This window comes from Ascaphus truei, chromosome 8, assembly GCF_040206685.1.
Source record: "Ascaphus truei isolate aAscTru1 chromosome 8, aAscTru1.hap1, whole genome shotgun sequence".
NCBI lineage: Eukaryota > Metazoa > Chordata > Amphibia > Anura > Ascaphidae > Ascaphus > Ascaphus truei.
This window is the reverse complement of record NC_134490.1, coordinates 19,689,607-19,714,654: the sequence shown is the minus strand read 5'-3', so window position 1 is coordinate 19,714,654 and position 25,048 is coordinate 19,689,607. Positions and strand designations below refer to the sequence as shown.

The following is a 25,048-nucleotide window of genomic DNA, read 5'->3' as shown; positions in this document are numbered from 1 at the left end:
TTATTAGCGGGAAGGTCTGGGTTTCAGTCTATTGCTAATCTCAGGATCCTCTACTACCTATCCACCCCCACCATCCCCCCCCAAAGAAAATGATGTAAACGCAGCAAAATGCTTACATGTCCTTTATTGTTATATGCGGCTGGCAGAATACATAGTGCTCTGCAGAAATAACATTTGGAGTGAATCCTTGGTCCAGAAGCTTGCAATCAAATGTTGGGGACTCAGACACGGGGAAAGAAAGCTCAATATAAAAGCGATGATATAGAGCACGGCATTGGCTCGTCTTCCCAAACTATTTGAGAGGGGGACACACATGGCCGGTAGTGTGTACAACACTGTACAAAGTGGAATACTATGGATGGCATTTATTATCTCCAAAAAGATCTTTTTTCATGTTTTTGGTATGGTGATAGATTTAGTAACTGGCACAAGGTTACACAGAGTCGAAGGAAGGGGTGCTCAACTCCTGTCCTCAAGACCCATCCAACAGGACAGGTATTCAGGATATCCCTGCTTCAGCACAGGTGGCTCAATCAGTGGCTCAGATAGCCATTAATTGAGCCACCTGTGCTGAAGCAGGGATATCCTGAAAACCTGCCCTGTTGTGGGGTCTTGAGGACTGGAGTTGAGCACTCCTGATCTACGGGGCTTATACAACAAAGTGTTACAGCGCTGATTCCAAAGTCCCATTGACTTCGACGGGACTTTCCGCGATAAATGCCAAATTGGCGGCGCTGATCCCTTTATTGAATAAGCCCCTAAAACTAGAGACCATTCCTTCTCTACCTGGCGGATGCAGCCCCCTGCCGCAATGAATAGGTTAAACAGGGCCGTGATTCCGGCATTCCAATGCTGTGTATGTTTACAAATTAATAGGAGCATTGAATCCCCTGTGTAGATGGGGGAAGGGATGGAGTTGTGTAGCATCTTTGTTTATGGTAGGGGGGAGGAAAGTGTGGTACAGTATCTTGTCACTGCTTCTTCTTCAGCAGACTCACCAGAGTGTCGTTGTGTGAGGTGACATTTGAATTTACAATTCCGCTGAGAAAAGCTATTAATTCACAAATTAACATTTTCCCCCCTCTCTCTCTCTCACTCTCTCACCCTCTCTCACCCTCTCTCTCTCTCTCTCTCCCTGTATCTCACAAAGATGTGCAAGCAATTGAAAAGACAAAGGAAATAGCCTTAAGGAACTGACTTTACTGCTAGTCTATCTGCGCAGAGATTGCTACCACTGCTTCTAGATATATAAACCAATTACCTGAGCAGCTCTGTGCATGGCATTCTGCTATTGCCTCTTTTTGTAGGCTGGAAACCATCGGAAAATAACACTGTGTATCTAGTTAATATAAACCAGCATTACTCTACCCTCCAATTCACAATCACAACACATTACTACTATAGGGTGTAGTTTTTTGGTTCTTTTGACATACATGGAAAATAACATCAAGGTGTCAACACAATTAACCTGTTGGTCCATAACACAAGACTTGCCTATAAGAAAAGTATGATACCATCACAAGTCTATGTAGGCGCCGTTGCTGCAAATGTAAGTGTGTTAAATTAATAATATAGCATTTGTAGCTGGACAGTACGATTAAACATTTATGGCAAGCCATGTTCAGCTTGAATTCTTCAAACTCGGCTTCCATATGTAGAGACATACTGCCCAGTTTTACTAAGTGATGTTATTATTACATAAGTCTTCTTCAAGTGAATGGATTGTACAGTGTTTAATGGCACCAGAAAGTGTCTTATGAAAAAGCCCCATTTAGTAAATATGGCCCACAGTACGTGCCTTTTTTATATTGCACTGCCAGTGTGCTTTTTGTTAGCGCAATGAATCCCTTTCAGAAAGTGCTTACAACAGGGGTGGCCAACTCCAGCTCTCAAGGCCAACCACAGGTCAGGTTTGTTAGGATATCCCTGCTTCAGCACAGGTGGCTCAATCAGTGGCTCAGTCGTAGACTGAGCCACTGATTGAGCCACCTGTGCTGAAGCAGGGATATCCTTAAAACCTGACCGGTTGGTTCCCCTTGGGGACCGGAGTTGGCCACCCCTGTGCTAGCGTTTCCCGGCTGCAAAACTGGGGCAGAACCAGTGCAAATAAAATGTACCATATTAGTAAAGGAATAGGAGCTATTCCTTTGCTACATCTGGTGCTGTTCTTTTGCACTGGTTTTAGCCACATTTGGCAGTCTTTGGTAAGTAACGCTCACTGTATGGTAATCTTTGTTTTGTTATAAGGGTGTTTGTCCAAGGGGGACTTTCTCAAAAGTTCAAAATGACAGCAGCAGGGATTAAAAAGTCCGCCGTCAGTCCACGTCTACATCATATTTCCAAAGGAATACACTTTTAAGTTAGGCCTCTCTTGGATAATAATGTTTATTCTTCGTCTGTAAAGCGCCAACATATTCCGCAGCGTGGTACAATGGGCGGTACATAGTGACAACAATTGCAGAAACAGAATGACATACAAATTGGCACAGACAAGCGCAAACAGATGCAGGAGGGAGTGAGGGCCCTGATCCTAAGGCCTTACAATCTAGAGGGGATAAGGGGCCATTTTGAAACAAAAGGCAAAGTTGGCTGCTCATTGTGGGACAAGTATCCCTCCAGTGGGGGAATGGTCCAGGCGTATTGCTGGTCCCATTATGTTTTGGGTGTGGATGTGAGGGGGTGTTAGATAGAGTGGAATTTGGTCGAGTTTGGAACTCTTGAGTTGGGAGATGCCAAGGCAACCGTAAGTCAATCTCCACCTAGAGCTGTGCCGATTCACAGGAGACTCCAGAGCTGTCGCTTCTCTGTAAAGAAAAAAGTAAAGAAACTTATCTGGGGAAAAAAAATCTACTGTATATTAGACAGTTATAGTCCACAGTCAAGTCAATAGTAGTTAAAGGGGGGCAGTGGTGTGTTAACCCATATCAGAGTATAGTGAATTGTGGCATAAGTGTCCGAAAACTCTCTGGCTAAGAGATCTGGGTCAAACACTGGCTAAAACGTTAGTAGTCTAGATGCAACTTCTCAGGAACTTTGTAAACAGAACCCATGAAATCGGCGAGTCTCCCTTTGGGCTTGTCAAGTGTTAGTCATTAAAAGGGAGACTCGCTTACTAAAAGGAAATCTCTCCAGTTCCCAGGATCACTGGCATCACAGAGGTTTCACTCATCAAAGCCCAAAATGATTATCCCTCCCCTGCCAGTCCCACTTATTTGAACTCTGCAATCTATGCTTTGTGTGTTCACAAAAACCTTGCGGCTTAGATTAAAACACATTTTAAAAATAGTTGATGCCGGTGAGTAACTGTATCGAAATAGCTCAATAGTTCACTTCACTATTATTTGTGCAGCCTCCTTTTCGCTGTGCGGCTCTGTTGTTGCTTACAGGAAAGGGCACACATGAAACAGAAAGGGCTGTATTGTCTCATTACTAGTTGTAATAAAAACTCACCTGCTATTTAGTTGAGAGAAGAGGAGGGGGGGGGGGGGGTGAGGGTCCCTCCCACATTCCTGAATAAACTGTTGAAGTTTTGAGATCCCCTTGGCTTAGGTGAGTTATCTCCCCATCCCACACACTGTAAGAGATGGATTAAGATCACCAAAGGAATCAGCAGGCGGTGCCAGTAACTCAAACCGCTCTGACCGTTCGATGAACCTGAACCTGGTGACCTTGACAGCACTGGAAGGCGGCCTCAGAAATCCCAACCTTTTCAAAGATGTAGACTGACTGTGGCTCGTGTTCCCTCTTTAAGAGAACGTCACAGGAGACACAGAACCTTATGGAAAGCTCTCTCTGTTTGTATTCCATCTGGGTTTGCCCCCTTTACTGCAGCGTCTGCAGTTTTCCAGTCTTATACACAACATACAGCCAGTATCATTGTACCTGGACTTATTTCTTTGCCCTAGTTTATCAAATGCAACAGCAAAGCTACAGAACCAGTAACCTTCACAAGCAATGTGCATTAAGTAAGACAAAATATTGCAAGTAATTAAAAGGAATAATAGTTGTATAGCGCTGCAGTGGATGCAGCATTGTACAACTCTCTGCCCCATAGAGCTTACAATCTAATTTGTTATGCACGTGTTAGTGTTTTGCACCAAGTTAATAAGAATCTGACATTCAGATTTGAATTGGATTCGCCTATTTCGAAGGCAGTGATGTTTAAACTAGGCCATGCTTTCTCTTTATTAATAAGATGGCTGGGTTTCTAATTTAAAAGTGCAGTTTATTTACAACCCCCTTTAAAACTAACATGCTGCAATATTATATTATGCATTGCAAAGCAGTACTCCTACTGCCTATTTCTGAATGACCGTTTGATGGTGGGTATCCATAGGGAGGTGGAAGATCTGGAATTAGATTTGTTCTATCCTGCCTCTGTCAGCATTACAGACAAACGTATAGATTATGGCTGGGAAAATAGTTCATGCCAGCAACATTCCATTCTGACATGAAGAACAGGGAAGAGATTTAGAGGTAGTTGATTATGAATGTTGAGTTTCCAAGATAAGGGCTTCATCTTTGTATTTATTCAGAAATGACAGCTGATAGACAGGAGAAGTAGCTTTGCCATGGAACAACTTGTCTCTGACACTGGAGATCCTATGTGACCAAGGAGAATTAATTTACAAGATTGCGACTTCATTTAAATTGTAAGTTCTTTGGAGCAAAGGTCCATTGTGGTTGTATAGCATTACTATGCAAATTGGCTATATAAAAAACAACCCACTGCACCTCCTTATTTTGCTGTGTTGTATTAAATTGCAGTTGCTTTCAAAAGCAGCAATACTTGGGTGGCTATTTTGGTCGTGCTGTGTTTTGGGGTTACCAGAGCAATTAAATAAATTAGGTCCCACATCAAAATAGGAAGACTAAACAAAGATAAGAGATAATGAGAGGTGGAATTGGAAAGTATCCAAAATAAGGAAAACCTAGCTCAGAAAACCCCTTCTCTTCTCTAGTTATAGGGTTCAGGCAATTCATAGCCTTAAAGTGGAGCATTAGGGTTTCATTAGATATTGGAAGGTGGAGGCCTCTTGTATTCACTGGCCCTCATAATGGTTTTCTGTGTGTGTCAGACAAGCAGAATGAAGTGATGAAAAAAAAATGAAAGTGTGGCAGTGTCAGCTCTCGCCGTTGTTCGACAGTGTAAAATTAAATTAATAAAGCCCCCAACACAGGAAAACATAACAGGAAATTAATGGCCCCTACTGTCGCTCCTGATGCAGTCATTTGCAACCCTGCTTTCCGCACCAAAGACTTCATAAATGCAAGCAGTTTCTCTAAACAAGCATAGTTAGAGCTGCATGCTATGTAATTTTTCGCCTTGCCTGTGTCCTTCCAGCTAACAAAGCTGGCATTCGAGATTGGCTTGTGAGGTGCTTTTAGGCTCTTTCATGTTCCACAGTGTAAAAGCCTAAAGGGGCATAGATACCGATCCTAAAGGGTCACACACCTCCATGTTAGCTTTGTGTTTTGACTTCTATAAGCAGTTTATTAACTGACATAATTCAGAGTAGATATGTACCATGCTATGGCAGAATCCATGATGCCCTTTAATAAATCTTTTGGACAACACTCTCTATTCTTCCCGTTGACCTATTTTCCTGGGGCCCTAGCAGGTTTCTAATGAGAAGATTAATGTTTTGGAGGAATGGGCTATGCAAGTGCTGTATCACTGTATCATATTACCAAATGATCTCCTTCAAAGCACAGGTTGTAACATCTCTTAACTTAAATGAAAATTGTTCTTAGGAGGCACTTCTGTACATACTACCAAGAATGAAAGTACCAGTCTCCTTACTCTGTAACGCAGGAGTGGGCATCTCCACTGCTCAAGGGTCACCAACAGGTCAGGTTTTCAGGATATACTTGCTTCAGCACAGGTGGCTCAATCAGTGGCAGGGATATCCTGAAAACCTGATCTGGGTGTGACCCTTGAGCACTGGAGTTGCCCACTCCTGCCATAACACCTGCTGTATTACACCTTGCAATACAATGACTCTCTGGCACTAAAAGGGTTTAACAACTTCTTAGCTAGAGGGACCTGGCACTGAGAGGGTTACCAAGAGCTAACTCTTATAATTTGCCAATCCGTCCATCCCTGTGTTTCACATCCATGGCACGGTTTTATATACACGGAGGAAACTGTCTCCTAATATACCATTTGAAACAAGGAAAAATGTAAAGATCAAAACAGAAATAGGGCAGTGTATTGTGAAGATCTAGAACAGGGGTGGCCAACTCCAGTCCTCAAGGTTTTCAGGATATCCCTGCTTCAGCAGACAACAGAGAAGCCCAATGCTACATCCCTGCTTCAGCACAGGTGGCCGAGCCACTGATTGAGCCATCTGTGCTGAAGCAAGGATATCCTGAAAACCAGACCTGTTGGTAGCTTTTGAGGCCTGGAGTTGGCTACCCCTGATCTAGGACAATTTGTTGACTCTAATTGAATGAGTTTATAACTAACTGCACAGATAAGGAGTAACATAAGTTCAACCACAAGAGCATTAAGTACTTAGGCACAGGGATGTTACAGTTCAATGGATGTGAACCCTGTCCTTGAAGGAAAAAATTTGGTAACTCCTAGGAAAATATATTTATTTTAGTTCCCTTTCTATAGTGTGTATATAGACACACACATACATTTACAGTTTATATTGGTTTTCTTTACATTATTTTTTTGCTTTACATATAGTGTACTTCATAACAGCTTGTCGTCAATAAATGATTTGTAGGAATGTTTCTTGAATATTATCACTTTGTAGTTGATGAAGCTTCACCTTGTTTGCTCAGCTACCTAGGTGATAGAATACAATTTGTCTTCATGCATAACTTATTAGGATTCCCTGCTCACTAACTGTAGGGACTCAGTGTCCTGTCTTCTATTCAACATCATTGCAACATTACTATTAAGTCGGTTCAATGCGTGGGAGCATTGCAAGGTCAACTTGATTCATGTTTGATATTTTCAATACGTGGTATTTAAATGTATTTTTACATAGTGCTATATATACCATGCTTCACCGACTAAGCATGTGCAGCGTGTACATATACTGTATATATTGTATTGTGTCTTTATTTATATAGCGCCATTAATGTACATAGCGCTTCACAGCAGTAATATGTGAGACAATCATATACATAACAAATAATATGAATTACACATAAAGGGGAGAAATGCTTCAGACATAAAAGTAACATTTAGGAAAAGGAGTCCCTGCTCCGAAGAGCTTACAATCTAATTTGTTGGTAGGAAGAACGTGCGGAGACAGTAGGAGGGCGTTCTGGTAAGTGCATCTGCAGGGGTCCAAGGTTAATGTATGACGTGTAAAGATTCAGCCATGGAGCTACTCATATGCTCTCTGGAACTCCAGTCCTCAATAGCTACCAGCAGGTCTGGTTTTCAGGATATCCTCGCTTCAGCACAGATGGCTCAATCCGTGGCTCAGCCACCTGTGCTGAAGCAGGGATATCCTGAAAACCTTGAGGACTGGAGTTGGTCACCCCTGTTCCAGATCTTCACAATACACTGCCCCATTTCTGTTTTGATCCTTATATTTTCCCTTGTTTTAAATGGCATATTAGGAGATAGTTTTCTCTGTGTATATAAAACAGTAGAACAGTCTCCTCTCCCCGGAAAGATTACGTACCAGGCAGGAGGTATAATAACAGGGACTGGTTTATTTTTCTGTACACCACAGTCTTGAGGCAATTCTGCCCAATGCAGTCACAGCTCTGGTCTCTCAAACTTCAGATGGTCCCTGGACCTACACAATGTGTCAAGGGCCACGGCAGCAGTCCTAGCTCTTCCCTGATCCTCTAGCAGGACCAGAGGTATAGGTAATCACCCACTCCCCAGAAGGGAAGGGGACCTGGGCCTGCCAGTGCACAGAAGCCAGGGTGTGATACCTTGTCTCTCTCAAGGGTAGAGACCAACTAACAATTTAGAGATGCAACCCCCTTGAGTACAGATGGGGGAGGGTACCAGGTCTTAACCCAGGATTGGATAGAACACAGACCTGATACCACTTCCTCCCCTGTCACTCAAGGGTACTGCCCGAGTGGGGAAAAACCATGATTGATCCCAACACTGCCTGCTGTTAGCAGGACTGATATGTCAGGACAGGGCAGAATAGTAGCCACACCCAGCCATGGCTATATAAATATATATACACACACACACAAACAGCTATAACGCGGTGCTCGGTCCACATAATGAGACCGCGTTATAACAGGGATCGCAGGGAAAAAATGGCCGCCGTGTTTAGTGGTTCCGCCGTGTTTAGTAGTTTAGTGGATCCCTCTCCTAGTGTTCCAAGACCCGACGGTACAGTGGCAACCCCACGCAGGATTTACCCACCTGGCATCTGGCAGCTCTCAGTGGCTGTAGATCTCATCACCTCGCCCAGGGATCCATGTACTGGATTAGGGAAGGTGGGTTCCTCCTCTCCTGGCAGGGTCTGGGGCTGCTGCTGCGGTGTCGGAGATAGCTGGAGGAGGCAGCGGCGGTGGTGGAGGGGTGGTGGTGTGTGCAGCAGGTGCAGGGAACGCGGCACCGCAAGTATCCCTGGCCGGGGGGGAGCTGGGGCTGCACCATTAAGGATCGCTGTCAAGAAAGGGCAGCTGTGCTCAGCTCCCCGGGCAAAGAAACTGGACAAACTCGGAGTGCACTCTGCATGCAAGGTAACGAGAGAAGCAGGAGCAGCCAGTGGGTGATGCACAGTTGTGTGTGTGTGTGTGTATATAAAGAGAACATTACAAATACATACTGTACAATAGAGCAATCATGCAATAAAACATTGCATACCAGGTAGCTTCATAGCATGGCCAGCAGAACAACAGAATATTCTTATGGTAAATAGTAACTCAATGAAAGGTATTCATTCAGTCCACAGGGAAACACAATGTCCAGCGAATATATCAGCCGACTTTCCAATTGCAGTAATCGTTTGGCGTGTTTGCCACCCCGTATCAAATGGGGACACCTGGTCAATAATAATACTGTATTTGTAGGAAGTTGGTGTCTTGGTGTAAGGACATGTAAAGCCACCAGTTGGTCAGCTTGTTAGATGTTGTCATATTTTAATCATTTTTCCATTATAAGGGTGACAAAATGTACTGTAGGACCACTTGCCATATGTTTGCATATAGTACACCCTATATATTTATAACATCCTGGTTTAGGTTGGGGTTAAAAACTCTGTTCCTTACTGATATATTGCTCAGTTCTGATCAGCATATCCCTTAGGTTCCTCCCTCATTTATAGCTGAACAGCAGTTTAGAATGAAGAATGAGTAAAGAAGGATCTATTGCCATATTATGCCATTTTTTTGGGACTGCAGTCTTATAGTGCCTGACAAAGCTGTATACTTGGTGATGATAAGAAATCATTGTGTGTGTGTGTGTCCCCGGACATTCCTCTCGGCAAATCCTTGAAGTTTGCCAAAAAAACAGAAACAAACGGGAGCCACGCTCACACCGCGTTCTAAGTGGATACGCGTTGTAGCGGATCGTGCTATAACGGAGTTGAGCTGTGTATATATTATATATATATATATATATATATATATATATATATAAACCATACTTTATATAAGTTATGGTGGGTGAAAAGGGCGACAAAAACCTCCACCGTATAGCATATAGCAAATAAAAAGATCACTTGTGAGCACATTCACATGTTTTAGACAGATCTGCAAGCCTGCCTTTCACCATTATCATCTAGCATACAGTGCTTCCACTACAGCAAGGGATTCCGGGAAATGACATGCAAATTAGCACATATACATATATAAAAGTATACATTACCACGTAGCAGCAAAGAGGAGACAGCACTCAGGTGAATGAAAATAAATGTATTAAATACAGCACATAACTGCAACGTTTCGATCCCACAGGGGGATCTTCCTCAGAGTTATGTGCTGTATTTAATACATTTATTTTCATTCACCTGAGTGCTGTCTCCTCTTTGCTGCTATGCGGTAATTTATACGTTTATTATTTATATGGGACATGCACCTATTCATTATTGAATTTTTATTGGAGTGCCAGTGATTCTTTATCATATATACACACACACACACACACACACACACACACACACACACACACACACACACACACACACACACACACACACACACACACACACACACACTATCAGGGTTCAATGAATAACCCCCTATGATTATAATGTGATTGTATTACAGAGAAAACACCCCCTTCAAATCACACTTTTTTTAATCAACTATAGATCTATCACAACTTCAATGTATGTCGGCCACGATTTCATGGTCTCGCTAAGAGACACGGTCTTATTCATTATGCAGGGAAGCTATCTTCCCTGTAATGGAGAAAAATGTAGTCTTATTTACTTATTTATTTGAATGGAACTGATTGCTGGGAAGATATTTTTGATCAGGGGCCATAGAATCATATCATGTTGTATGAATAACCAACAACGTTTTAGTTACTACATGAAAGAGTTTTGTATTTGTTACATCACAAATACTGTATGGCCTGCCTCAGTTCTCACATAGCTCGTGGTTAATCATATTGTTCTATATAGAGGTATAATATAGCCCTGCAGGAACAGTTTTACAAGTAGTGGTCGAACTGAACAGCTTACATTGTCATTTTGAAGTCTGCGGCACAGTGAGATAAAGGGCCGTGCCCAAAATTATTGAAAGCAGACACTGGGATTGAAGTAGGTTCTTCCACTCCAATAGCTGTCTACCGCAGGGGTGCTGAACTCTAGGCCTCAAGCCCTCCCAAACAGGTCAGGTTTTCAGGATATCCCAGCTGTGCTGAAGTAGGGACTGATTGGAGCCACCTGCGCGGAAGCTGGGATATCCTGAAAACCTGACCTGTTGGGGTGGCTCGAGGACTGGAGTTGAGCATCCCTGGCCTACACGACAGCTCCTTCTGCCGAACAGGTTCAACTGGCCCAGGTTTTCAGGTTGAAAGGACACACACTAACACAGCCATGTAGTTGTGAACCTCCAAGGATCAAAGTCAGTCAAACTTGGCCCCAAAATAGTATTTCAATACAGTAGCACTTCTGATAAACATCAATGAGACTGACTCCAAATTAGTGAGAGTTGTAGAAAATCAGCGAGGCTTCACTGGTCAGCTTCAGCCTATTCAGACGTTGGACCCATTGCTATTTAACTCATTGCATGCCTTTTAGGCAGCAAAGGGGTATAGGGACATATCTACAAAGCTGTCCTCTGTCAAAAGGCAGTTTCCTGCTCTAGCAGACCCCTTCCGGCACATTCAAGTCCATGACTTTAAGGTGTCCTGTCTTCCGGTAGAAGCCTGTTTAGTAAACATGGGACTATATCTTTCATCTCAATTTTGAAATGACCTGTGCAACTCTGTTCTGCATCTTGAGATTGAGAACCCCCCACCCCCCCAACCTCCAACCCTAGCGCTTAAATCTATGATTAATGAGCTTAATAAAGGTGAAGCATTTATGAAAACTGTAACTGCTCCATAACATCTCCCTGCATAATGCTGAGCCACGGTCTTGTATCAGGGGCAGGAAGAGTGATGTTTAATGTCAGTTTTCGCAACCAAAGCTTCCTACATCTTTTCCCCTCTGCGCGGCCGGAGCAAGGGAAAGTCATTTTCTGTTTTTGAAGGAATGAATTATCTCTATGAAGAAAAACACTGCTACAGTATTGATGACTAGTATTATGATTATATGATGTTGTGCTCTGTGCGGGTATTGGTTTAGCTGTTCTTCTGCTCGCTCGCTTGCTGCTGTGAATGACAAACGCTGGGTTATTGATCGCCTTCTGAACTCAGCCCAGCTGATAGAAGGTAATTAATGACTCCATTTGCCTCAGTACCGACGAGAACAATTGAGTTTGAAACTGCAACAACTGCCAGAGCTATGAAAGGCCCCCAAGGGGGTGTCCAGGAAAGATGCCTGACACCGTCGGGTTTCAATGGGAATTAAGAGGTTTGTGTGTGGTGTGTGTGTGTGTGTGTCTGGTGTGTGTCTACATTCAACCACAGAAAGAGAAAAAAAAACGTTGCAATTACATTAATGGTTAAAGCAGCGGTGGCCAACTCCAGTCCTCAGGGGCCACGAACATGTCGGGTTTTCAGGATATCCCTGCTTCAGCACAGGTGGCTCAATCAGTGGCTCAGTCAACCTGAGCTATCTGTGTTGAAGAAGGAATATCCCGAAAACCTTACCTGTTGGTGGCCCTTCAAGACTGGAGTTGGCCCTTGAGTTTAAGATAAGAAAAGGCCAGCATTTTTAAGTCCCTTGCTGGGACTAGGGTTGCGTTCCAGGCCTCTCTGACAGTGCATGAGTTAAGTAATATATTCTGAGGTCAAATGGTGATGGTAGTGAGTGTTTTTTTTTAATGCAAAATATTAACTCTTATTATTGGATCTACTGTATATTATAAAGGTTCCCCAACCTTTTTGTTCTTGTAGGATATATATGGCATAAGCCACCATACATTAAATGTATAGCCTATACACGTAGGATAAATATATAAATGTATACCCTATAAATGTTCTGCTTATCCTGTAGATGTAGGATGAATATATTAATGTATATCCTATAAATGCCATACTTGCCCTATAAATGTAGATACATATATTCATGTAATATCCTATAAATATCCTGTTTGCCCTATAAATATAGGTAGCATAAATCCTTTAGATCTCTAAAGGGATATACAACATTGGTGTAACCCCTTCCCTGCCAGCGCTGGAACATTGTGCTGCAAGGTATTGCAGTCCCCTCTGTCAGCAAAGGGTTATATAAAAGGAGTGTGCTCTGCTGCAATTAAGGAGTGCTACAATTTAGTGCCACATGAACCCCTGGGTTGGCTATAAGATGTATCAATTTCATACATCATATAGCTAGTGAAAGATATCAGGGACTATAAAATAGTACGTGTGTGTGTATATGTAACACATGTTCCCCCACCTTAAGGGAGATTCACTGCTGTTACCTGGTGTTGGTGTTACCTGTTGGTTCACAGGAAGGCCCTGAGCATCCACCGGTGTTGTTTGGGGATAAGCAGGACAGGCTTTCAGTGCTGGGTGATTCTCTCGGTACAGCGTCTCCATTCCCACAGGGCCTATCATAGATAGCTGCAGTCCCCTGTGGAAAACACTCTTCCCTCCCCCTGAAGAACTGCAGCCTCAGGCGGGAGTATAATAAACAGCAATTACAGCCTACATGTCAGCCTACATGTTCTTTCTTGGGTCCCTGGACTCAACCCCCAGGGCTTGAGGCCCCAAAGGTCTATCCCTGATTCCCATTACCCTGGTGGAATATGGGGTAGCTGTTCCCACTCCGTGAGGGAGGTGAAGGAAGGTGAACCCGAGCCCTGGCGCCACACCTTCACACTGCCTAAATTTGGATCTGCAGCCCCTTTTGTAACCAGGGGAGGCTACTAGGTCTGAGCCCCTGATGGGGCAGTACCCAGGCCTTAGGCCCAACCCCCCTGTCACTCAAGGGAGTTGTTTACTGCTGCAGCAGCAAGGGCATAGATGTAATCCTAATACTAGCTGTGCTGGTACCAGGGTTTATGTGTTAGGTAGAGCAGGGGAGCACAAACTTTTCCTGCTGCGCCCTCCTATCTGGCCTGCTCCGGATTCGTGCCCCCCCTCCTACCTGTCACCGCGTCAGATGACGCTCCGGGGTCACGTGACGTCAGGTCACGTGACCCGTGGCGTCTTTTGACGCCTTTTACGTGACGTCACATGACCCCGCATTGCCATGGAGATGCGCCACAGCTTCTGAATCTCGGTAAGTTTTCCTGTTGCATAGGCCTCACGCGATCCCCCAGCATTTCATTTAAATGCCTGGGGGAAGAGCGCAGGACCTCTGAAACCGCCCGCGCCCCCCCCCCCCCCCAGACAAATCTCTCGCCCCCCCTGGGGGACGCGCTCCTGAAGTAGAGGATTAGTAGCCCAGGGGTTACATGGCTACATATATATACATATAGGGAGAGTGAGTAAAGACACTGACTGGCACTGAGAGTTTGAAGCAGGGGAACCTTGTTCAATTCCTGGTGTCGTTACATTGTGACCTTGGGCAAGTCACTTTATCTCCCTGTGCCTCAGGCACCAAAAAAAAACCCATAGATTGTAAGCTCCACGCGGCAGGGACCTGTGCCTGCAAAATGTCTCTGTAAAGCGCTACGTAAAACTAGCAGCGCTAAGGGCCTCATGCAGAGAGCAGCGCTAATAGCATTTTCGCCATTTTCCGGCGAAAATCGAGCTGAAAGCAGCAGAAAAAGGCAAGTTTTAAAAAAAGACCATTTTTTTTTTCTTGAAATTCGCCGCGCGGCTGGAGAGATCCTAATCTCTCCAGTGTTTTTTTCTGCCGTATGCAGAGAGCCGCGAACGCCATCTAGTGGCTGTTCGCGCCAAAAAAATGGCGCGATTTTCAACATTTTTCCTCTCCACCAAGCAGCTGGTGCTCGGCGGCCGGTGGAGGAGAAAAAAAAAATCGATTTCTTTCCCACTATTTTCAACAGCGCTCATAGCGCTGGTTGAAACTCTCCATATGCAGAAAGGATTGTAAATGCAGTTTTCTGCCCTTTCTGCATATGGAGAAAAAAACTCTCCAATAAAGCTAAAAAAAAATCCCCTCTCCAATTCTAAATAGCGCTGCTCTCTGCATGAGGCCCTAAATAAGAACATGCTATTTTGTGTATATATATATATATATATATATTTATATACACACACACTCACATACATATGTAATTTCCCAGCATCCCTTGCTGTAGTGGAAGCACTGTATGCTAGGTGACAATGCTGAAAAGCAGGGTTGCAGACCTGTCTAAGACATGTGAATGTGCTCACAAGTCACACACACACACACACACACACACACACACACACACACACACACACACACACACACACACACACACACACACACACACACACACACACACACACACACACACACACACACACACACACACACTGAGTGATCCGAAATAGGGGTGTTGGTTGATAAATGTGCTGGTTTATAACCAGAGCTAAAATATAGTAATACTTTGAATCCCCTCCTTTTTAGTCGTCTTGCTATCACCCTCTTACCGCCAAACAGGCAAGCCATGCATTGCAAAACCTTTTTCCCACCGCAGGGTTAAGTGCCCTCCCTTGTGTTTTCTCCTTCCCGGCGGCGGCGTTCTCTCGGTCCTGCCTTTTTTTTCTTATGTTTTTATGTTCGCTCATCAACCTGGGCTCATCCTCCGTTGGCCAAATAAATAAATAAATACAGGTCAGCGTGCAGTGCAAAGCAGCAATAACCCCTAAAATAGGACCATCAGTGAAACATGATTGATCAATTGAATTCCATAGCGGCTGAAAAATGTGGGATTAAGTAGTGTATTATACGCGCAATGAGTTGAGGCATGATGTTCATTTCAAGTTCATTTTGTCGGCCCTCTGCCACCAGAGCAGGCAATCAATAGGGGCAGAACATATCATATATCATTGCTCCCTGTGCAAAGGAGAGTCTGCCATAATCTCTCGCAAATTTAGACTGACAGATTTGTCGAGATCTGAAAGGGGCCCCTGAATAAATGAAGGGGAAAGAAAGAGACTCCTGCAGAATAATCCAGACACACGCAAACATACTGTATATACAAGCTCAGATCCCCCCCATCTGTTGAATCGTGCCTTTTAAGAGGTTGATCTCTTTGGAAGTTTATGTTGAAACGGATGTGTGTAAAAGGGTGAATGCTGGCTTTTAAAAGGGTTGTAGCAGATAACTCTATGGGGGATAGGAGGATCTTTGTATTAGAAGTATATACGCCTATGGGGTTTAGGATATACAGAGTTTAAAGGGTTATGGTATTGAAGTCTTTTGATGTACGTTAAAGGGTGACCCTAAATGGATATTAAGAGTGGAGCCTATGGTATAGGATGTGTGCAAAAGGGTGATTTTGACTTTTGAAAGGGAGATTGTATTGAAGTTTAGGAGCACAGAAAATGTGTAAGAAGGTGCCACTGATTTTTAGATGAGTGGTATTGTATTGTATGTCTTTATTTATATAGCGCCATAAATGTACATAGCGCTTCACAGTAGTAATACACGTAGTAATCATATAAATAACAAATAATATAAAAGCAGGTCATGGGAATAAGTGCTTCAGACATAAAAGTAACATTAAGGAAGAGGAGTCCCTGCTCCGAGGAGCTTACAATCTAATTGGTAGGTAGGGAGAACGTACAGAGACAGTAGGAGGGAATTCTAGTAAGTGCGTCTGCAGGGGGCCAAGCTTTATGCATCATGTGTCCAGGATTATCCACAGTGCTATTCATATGCTTCTTTAAGCAAGTGTGTCTTAAGGTGGGTCTCTTGAGTGGTTCGTATTGAAGTCTATAAGGACTAGGTCGTGTGTAAGAAGCGAATCACTACCTTTTAGAAAGGTGAGCGTAGCAAAGTCTTTGGGGGATAAGATGTACGCTTGGGGGTGATCCTGGTCTTCAAAGATGCATAAACATTTGAGGTCAAACAAGAACATGAAAACACTGGTACTACCATAACTGTAGGGAGCATGGGAAGGCTAGATATAAGACTACATCAACAAACCCGGTGTATTTTAAGATCAAGTAGGGTGATACTATTTATTCTATGGGGCAACTTGTGGTTGATTACAGGGTGTGGACAACTAAGAAAGGGAGAGCAATGAAAATGAGAGAAAGTGGCGCGACCAATGCACGTGCAGAGCCGTAATCTGATTTAAATATGTAGACCTGGGATGGCCAACTCCAGTCCTGAAGAGCCACCAACAGGTCGGGTTTTAAGGATATCCCTGCTTCAGCACAGGTGACTCAATCAGGGGCTCTGTCTTTGACTCAGCCCCTGACTGAGCCACCTGAGCTGAAGCAGGGATGTCCCTAATACCTGGCCTGTTGGTGGCCCTTGAGGACTGGAGTCGGCCGCCCCAGCTGTAGAACCTACACTGTATTTGCCATAATAACACTGAGTAAAACTAAACAGAACACCTTCTAAGAATATTACGCTGTGTTACAGGGTCACGAGGAATGCTGCGGACTTACGTTAATCAATATCTGATATTTTACATTAGCTTATGAAGGATACTGTTCCAAGCTATATAATGTAATATTGATTATAACATATCACACAATAACCTGCAAAAAAAAAAAAGATTTATCGGTCTTAATGTAATCTCCAGGCATTAATCCCACAAAAAATAATTGGAACATTCCTGTGCAGTAGATGAAATTTATACTGCGAAATCTAACTCGGTAAACTAAGATATATGTTTAGAGGTGTCCCCTCAATCCTTTTAAAAAGGGAAAATACAAAATTATTTTGTATTTATTTTTTGCTTGTGAATTCATTACAAGAAAATAAACACAAATTATGGACAGTGTATCAATGTTTTCCATTTGGGGCGATACAGATGCAGAAAAGAACATGGCATTGTTCAAAGCGCTGTTTTCTTTTTACTAAGGCAACACTGGGGCTATTTTTTCCTCCAGTTCTGAAACTAGGAAACCTCAATAACTGAGTTCCAAAATATTTATTTTCTGTGGGTCATATTAATATGGCTGCCTCAACAATATTTGCCTTCTCTCCACATGTTGACCCTGTTTGTGTAATTGGGTGGTTACAGAGAGAGCTGAGACAAATATCACTGGTCTCCTTAGGAATTAAATGACATGATGGAAGTGCCTTAAAGGGTTTGGAGCATGTTTGAGACCGGATACACCTTGAAGGAATTAAAGTGGGCACCTTATTCTAGTTTCCAATGAGTGGAAATCATGTTTCATAGTTATCATAAGTAAACCCCATAATAAAGTAGCCAGTAAGGCTGCGCTTATAGTGCTGGCGACGGCGGCGTCGCGTCAAAACAAATGCATTTCCGCCACCGCGTACGCTTATAGTAAGCGCGTCACGACGGCGCAACGGCTTGGTCGCGATCGCTGGAAGTCATCTCAATTTGATTTTTCCAGCGACCGCAGCCTGACGTCGCCGTCGCCGGCACTATAAGCGCGGCCTTAAATGTATTATTTGTTGCCTAACACAGAATGCAAGCAGATTATCAAGGACATATTGAGCATCTGTCTGCGGTTAGCTTTTAATTCCAGGTCTGCATACATATTTCAAATAAAATACCTACTTATTATTTTTTTTGCTAACACTTTTAACAGCTTCGGCTTCTGATAATACCGCATGTTTTTGACAATGGCATTACAGTAGTAAACCCTACAGGGAAAAGAAAGCTTGTCTGTGGCGTATCTGTCGATAATAATCAAGATTGCACAATGTCTTGATTTAACATGTTCCCAGAACAACTTGCATTGGTTTCCACCCAATATATTTCAAACTTTGAAATGCTATGTGCTTCGAATATGCACATGGATACTCAACAAAGGTTCTTCATCGTTCCATTTTAATTGACATTTTATTTTGATGCCCCAGTTCTAAAATGCATTTAGTTGCTAGCCCTTTCCAAACTGATGGAGGAAAAAATAAGGCATAAACTCCTAATGTCAGCGTTCGATTACTACAAACAACACATTTTTAAAAGACTTATCAAAGCAAATATTGCCAAACGTTCATAAATCTGGCCACTTTGAAAGGGTTCAGTGGATGTTGCTCACATGTTCTGCGTTGTTGTTATCGCAGTATTTCTGTCTTTGCTGTCTACATTCAGTTTTATTTATCTGACGTGGTTGTTGCACTGAGATGCTAATTACACAAGAACTGAAGAGAATGCCATTCTCATGGTTACAATCTGTTTGGATGTGAAATGCAGATGGATCGGATGGTTCTGGCCCAAATGGAGACTCCCAGAGCAGCGTGGAGAGTTTACGGAAGCACCTACGCGCCGACAACTTCACCCAGCAACAGCTAGAGGCGTTAGACCGAGTCTTTGAGCGTCCATCGTATCCTGACGTCTTTCAGAGTGCCGAACACATCAAATCTGAACAGGTGAGGAAGCTTTAATAAAAGAGAAACAGGGAGCCTTAGACAAACACTTTACAGTGTGAAAATGTTTTAACAGAGACTGAGCAATACGCGTAAAATATATCATCAGTTTATTACAGATCCTGTCCTGGAATGGGTTTCTGAGATTGTGTCCTGAAATCAGCATCCCTTTCAGCTTTCACACTCCCAGCACAGGGGATTGCAGAGCAATTTTTGTTTATATCCTATACACAGCTTTATTCCCACCTTAGTCTAAAAGCTCTTTCTTTCCCTGCTTAGTGACCAGCAAAGGGAAACTTCCATATATTGTATGGCTGGTAGGGTACAGCTCTTGAGTTTCTGGAGCACCCCGGGATTATTTAATGTATCAGATAAACATGACCATTGAATATCCGGAGCTACCATTATCCAGAAAAAAAATGAAATCCTTTGTACATCCTAATACACGTTATGTACATGGCAGCAAAGGGGAATAAAGACGAATCACGTTTACCAAGCTACTGCAGTCAGACAGCATTGGCGAAACTGCAACTACAGGCAGTCTTTTATTTTTTTTTATCTCTCGTTTTATCTTAAAGGTTGTTTATCTTAATAAAACATGAAATAAAAAAAATTAAAATCTTTTGAAACTCCCCCAAACTATAAAACGCTAAATCAAGAGAAGGCTTGTCTGAGAGTGGAATTTCTCTTCTCCCAGAGTCCCAGAGTTTATTACAATGGATAACCTTTATTTACTTTCATTAGACTATTAAACGCCAGCACAGTCATTTTTTTCACCCTGAAACTCAGAGCAGGGCCCATAAAGCAAATCCGAAGCCTAATTGAGTTCATTTTAATTTCTCTCCGATCACAGCGAATTACTCCGGTGATAAATCAGGGGGCAGCTTCACCCCCAGTAGAAGGCCTAATTTGCAGCTAATTACAAAACTGATTTCAACAGGAAGATCAATACGAAAAGGAATTGGAAATGACTAGGCAGAGGTGTCCAGGCATAGAGGTGGGGGGCGTGGATGGAAAAGAAACGGGTTGCTAGAAAGAGCAGAAAATCAGTTTTAATTTAATGTAATATTAATCAGACAGTGTTTTTTTTTCTCCCTTTTTTTTTGTTGGGTTTTTTTTTCTCTGGGTTTCTCCTGTTTATTATCTTTCTGAAAAGGCAGCTATAGAGACCACTGTCTGCTCTGGCGGAGGCCATAATAAAAAGCCAATTACTAGATTGTTTTGGACAGGACACCCTTTCAGAGTCAATGGCTCTCCCCCTCCCAGCCTTCTGTTAACCATGTGCTCTGGCCCACTCCCCAATTTCATGCCCCACTGCACAAGGAACGGGAGAGAGAGAGAAAAAAATCAAGTGAGGGACAGGGTGATGGAGGGGAGTGGTCCTCCCTTTGTATTTAATAAAACACATCATTCAGAAAATCAAAGTTTGGAGATTTAGAAAGGCAGGGGATTTTTCTTTCTATGTTCAGGGATACATACCAGGGAAAACTAGGCCGGTAAGTCTGGTTACCCCTTCTAGGGTCAATATACTGTAAAGCAGCTTCTCCATATTAGGGATGCTGTACTCTATTCAATTGAATGGAGCCTAGAGCTTCTCTGACATGAAGAAGCTTCATAGAATGTTGAATATGAACCTTACAACCCCTTTTGTGCTGGAGGTTCTGCAATGCATTGTTTGGTAGTGAGTTGCAGAGATGGTATGAAATATGATGTATCTATATATTAAGTCTCAGATGAATGCTGATTTGAAGATTGGGCCAAGGAACCCTTTCTAATAAAAATCTGCACACAGCTACCACTACTGTAACACAATTAAGCAGCCCACAGAATCATTACTCTCTCGATATTTATAAACTTATTGATTCACATGTTTGCTTTATAAAACGGGATCCCATTGAATTCTTAGGTACAAGGGATGTGTGAAATAGGGGGATACTTCCTTGATTGGATGGTGGCAATGTTAAATTCTAGGGCATCAACTAAAGCTGTTAAGTGGAAAAGTGGCACAAAATGAGGTGTAATTGTCTCAATGGCCCCTGTTCAAAAAACTGTGATCATCTTTCCCTTGCTTGGGATGATTTAAGCTACACATAAGTAGAGCTTAAATCTTCCAGAGCAAGGGGGAAGCAGCTACATAGCATACTGAGTAGGGGCCAATCAGATAAAATGTATGGGATATCGAGCTGTTATTGCCTATCCCAAAAGTGGCCAACTCCAGTCCTCAAGGGCCACCAACAGGTCAGGTTTTCAGGATATCCCTGCTTCAGCACAGGTGGCTCAATCAGTGGCTCAGTCGTTGACTGAGCCACTGATTCTGCCACCTGTGCTGAAGATGAGATATCCTGAAAACCTGACCTGTTGGGGACCGTTAAGGACTGGAGTTGGCCACCCCTGCACTATTCATCTCTTCTTGCTCATTAGTATTGTTTTACCTTGTGTCTTGCATACTTTGAACTGCACCTATGCTCATACATTTCCTATTTTCTTATTAGGCTAATGAGTACTCCCTTCCAGCACTAACCCCTGGTCTGGATGAAGTCAAATCAAGTCTATCGGCCTCTGGTAATGCAGACCATGGAAGCAACGTGTCCGGGCCCCAGTCCTACCCTGTGGTAACTGGTAAGTCGAGCTCCAAACCCTTTAAAAAATAAACCACTCGTTTGCACCTATTTGCAATATCTTTTCTGTATGTGTGACAATTACTTTGACATAGAAATGTGTGGATATTTTTTTGCTGGTAATGTCAAATCAGGGAAATCTGCTATTTCCTATCAGCAATTAAATAGTGTATTTGTAACAGAGGGAATTAAACCCCTTGATTTATACATTCAGTTCAAGTGCTTTGAGCCAGAAATCCATCTTACCCTTGCTATATCTATCACCAACTGTCTTAGAATATAACCCAAACGTTTCTTAGAAAAGTCATAATTGCATTCACAATATTAAGAATGGGGTTCGCACATTTCAAGTTTCACTTACACTTTTAGTGGTGGCGGCAGCAGCAGCAGCAGCAGCTACTTGCGGCCTATAGTTTTCCCAAATACATAGAACAATCCACACATCTGGTGAAAAATGTCCTTACTTAAAACCCCCCTATAGACCGTGAATGCTTTCTGCTCGCCCCCAGCGCATTGCCTAGCAATTCCCCAAGCAATGGATGAGTTAACATACAGTTTGTAGGTATTTTAATGTATGGCAAATATAAGTATGAACATGCAATTTCTGGTGCAGATGCAACAAAAATATTGGTAAACAGCCATTGGAGTTATTGCCAGCATGGTACATTAATCAGTAAGTATAAATAATGTATAATGTATATGTTTTTATTGATTGCAATCCAATCTATATTATAGTTTATGAAACCGAGAGATCGTGTAGTGAGAATTTGTAACATCTTTTCATGCGGGTTCTGCCCCACAGAGCTTACAATTCATTTGCGGTACTTTAAGCAGATAGGGATAATGTGACTTGCCCAGTGGTCTAAACCAGCAAAACTTTGGGGATTAAGTATTAATTCTCCTGGCCCCAAAATTTTAGCAAAAAAAAAAAAACGCCCCCAGAGTTAGCAAAACAGATTTTAATGAGATTTTTTAAAATACAAATCTTGTGCTATTTTTTGCCCCACTTAAAAGCCATAACGCCAACAACTTTACCCTCTACAAACGCATCATATTTGATTGAAAGTGAGGACAACTTTCAAAAACCCAATTCAGCATCTCATAAACTTTTGTGCAAAACTTTATGGAGCTTTGTAGAAAATCTCGTCCCATCTATTAATTTCCATTCAGATGTGAACTCTCACCATGAAGTGTAAAGCTGCTGTAGAACGTCCAACAATTCATAGTATGCAAATCATTGTATGTAGAATGTTAACGTGTGAAAGGGTTTTGCAGAGGTCCTTAAACTACAAGTTAAATCAGTGACTGTAACCACTTTGCATTTACTGCTGGTGTGCAAGAGAGAGAGAGAGAGAGTGTATGTGTGTTTTTGTGAGAGAGCACGAGAGGTGTTATTAAAATTCACCTAATTATTCTGGAGACACAAAAGCAAATGTGCTGTTCACTGGGAAGACAGAATGATTGAAAATTGTAGCGCTGGGGATTGTTGTGATACCAAGGTTCTACGTGACTGGAAGAGTCTGTGCGGGAAGATGAGGAGGATACGAGATAAGACAGAACATATTCTAAAGGATCAGACAGTGGACACTTAGCCGTTCTATAGGACGTTATGTGTTGGGATGAGGCACAGAAAATTGAGAAAGGAAGAATTTAGATTTTCAAAAGGATATTTTATATTTATACTGTAGTGTATATATATATACACAGACATACCCCGCATTAACGTACGCAATGGGACCGGAGCATGTATGTAAAGCGAAAATGTACTTAAAGTGAAGCATTACCTTTTTTCCACTTATCGATGCATGTACTGTACTGCAATCGCCATACACGTGCATAACTGATGTAAATAACGCATTTGTAACAGGCTCTATAGCAGGCCTGCACAACTCGTTAAGCGAGAAGGGCCGTACTGCTCCAAGGAAAAAAAAATTGGGCCGCACGGGTAAAATCATCATAATCATCATCATCATCTCTCCTCCAGCACCTCTCATCATCATCCTCATATCTCCCCCAGAACCCCTCACTATCAACCTTTGCGATACTCCACATCTATCTCTCATACCCCCATCTCTCCCCCTCACCCACACACATAATACTACCTCTCCACATCAAACACACAATACCCCCCTGCACACCACACACATCCCTCCCCCCGCACCTCACATTATTCTACCCCCCTGAACCTCACATCATTCTCCCCCCCCTGCACCTCACATCATTCTCCCCCCCTGCACCTCACATCATTCTCCCCCCCTGCACCTCACATCACTCTCCCCCCCTGCACCTCACATCATTCTCCCCCCTGCACCTCACATCATTCTCCCCTCTGCACCTCACATCATTCTCCCCCCCCTGCACCTCACATCATTCTCCCCCCCTGCACCTCACATCATTCTCCCCCCTTGCACCTCCAATCATCCCCCCTGCACCTCCAATCACCCCCCTGCACCTCCAACGACCCCCGCTGCACCTCCAACGACCCCCGCTGCACCTCCAACGACCCCCCCTGCACCTCCAATGACCCCCCCTGCACCTCCAATGACCCCCCCTGCACCTCCAATGACCCCCCCCCTTCACCTCCAATGACCCCCCCTGCACCTCCAATGACCCCCCTACACCTCCAATGACCCCCCCTGCACCTCCAATGACACCCCCTGCACCTCCAGTTACCCCCCCCTGCACCTCCAATCACCCCCCCTGCACCTCCAATCACCCCCCCCTGCACTTCTAGTCACCCCCCTGCACCTCTAGTCACCCCCTCCCCTGCACCTCCAATCACCCCTTCCCCTCCAATCACCCCCTCTCCTGCACCTCCAATCACTCCCTCCCCTGCACCTCCAATCACCCCCTCCCCTGCACCTCTAATCACCCCCTCACCTGCAACTCCAATCACCCCCCCTCCCGGCAACTCCAATCATCCCTGCACCTCACCCCCTGCACCTCACATCACCCCCGGGACCGCGGGGAATCGCCGCCATTTTTTTTTTTTGAGAGTTTTTTTTTTAAAGTTTTTTTTTTTTTTTTTTAAATCTCATCGCTGGCCGCACAGAGAGGCCGGGCGGGCCGTATGTTGTGCAGGCCTGCTCTATAGTCTCCCCGATTGCGCACAGCTTCGGTACAGGTAGGGAGCCGGTATTGCTGTTCAGGACGTGCTGACAGGCGCATGCGTGAGCTGCCGTTTGCCTATTGGACGATATGTCCTTACTCGCGAGTGTACTTAAAGTGAGTGTCCTTAAACCGGGGTATGCCTGTACACACACTTTTCAGTAAGCCTTCCTGATAGAAATAGATTCAAGAAATAGAATGTAGTAGCCAGTCCAGGTCATCACAGAAATCCATATCTCTCTCTTTGGTTAGGACCTTATGTAGAAGTTACAAATATGTCCCTATAAAAGACACTGAACTCTGCATTACTCAAAGCGGCATCAATGTGTTCATACATAGCACCAACATTTTGATCAGATA

The 25,048-nt window shown here is 43.4% G+C and overlaps 1 protein-coding gene across 22 annotated transcripts in view; it reads left to right on the top strand.

Moving 5' to 3' along the window:
• PAX2 (paired box 2) overlaps positions 1-25,048 on the top strand; it is an 88,128-nt gene that overhangs the window by 42,995 nt on the left and 20,085 nt on the right. For 12 of the 22 annotated variants that reach the window (XM_075610713.1, XM_075610711.1, XM_075610724.1 and 9 more), the window contains 3 exons: positions 18,790-18,965; positions 21,455-21,581; positions 22,194-22,253. In XM_075610713.1, coding sequence (XP_075466828.1) covers positions 18,790-18,965; positions 21,455-21,581; positions 22,194-22,253 — 363 coding nt within the window. The remainder of the gene's footprint in view (positions 1-18,789; positions 18,966-21,454; positions 21,582-22,193; positions 22,254-25,048) is intronic. The other 10 variants (XM_075610732.1, XM_075610720.1, XM_075610730.1 and 7 more) reach the window with 1 other exon arrangement.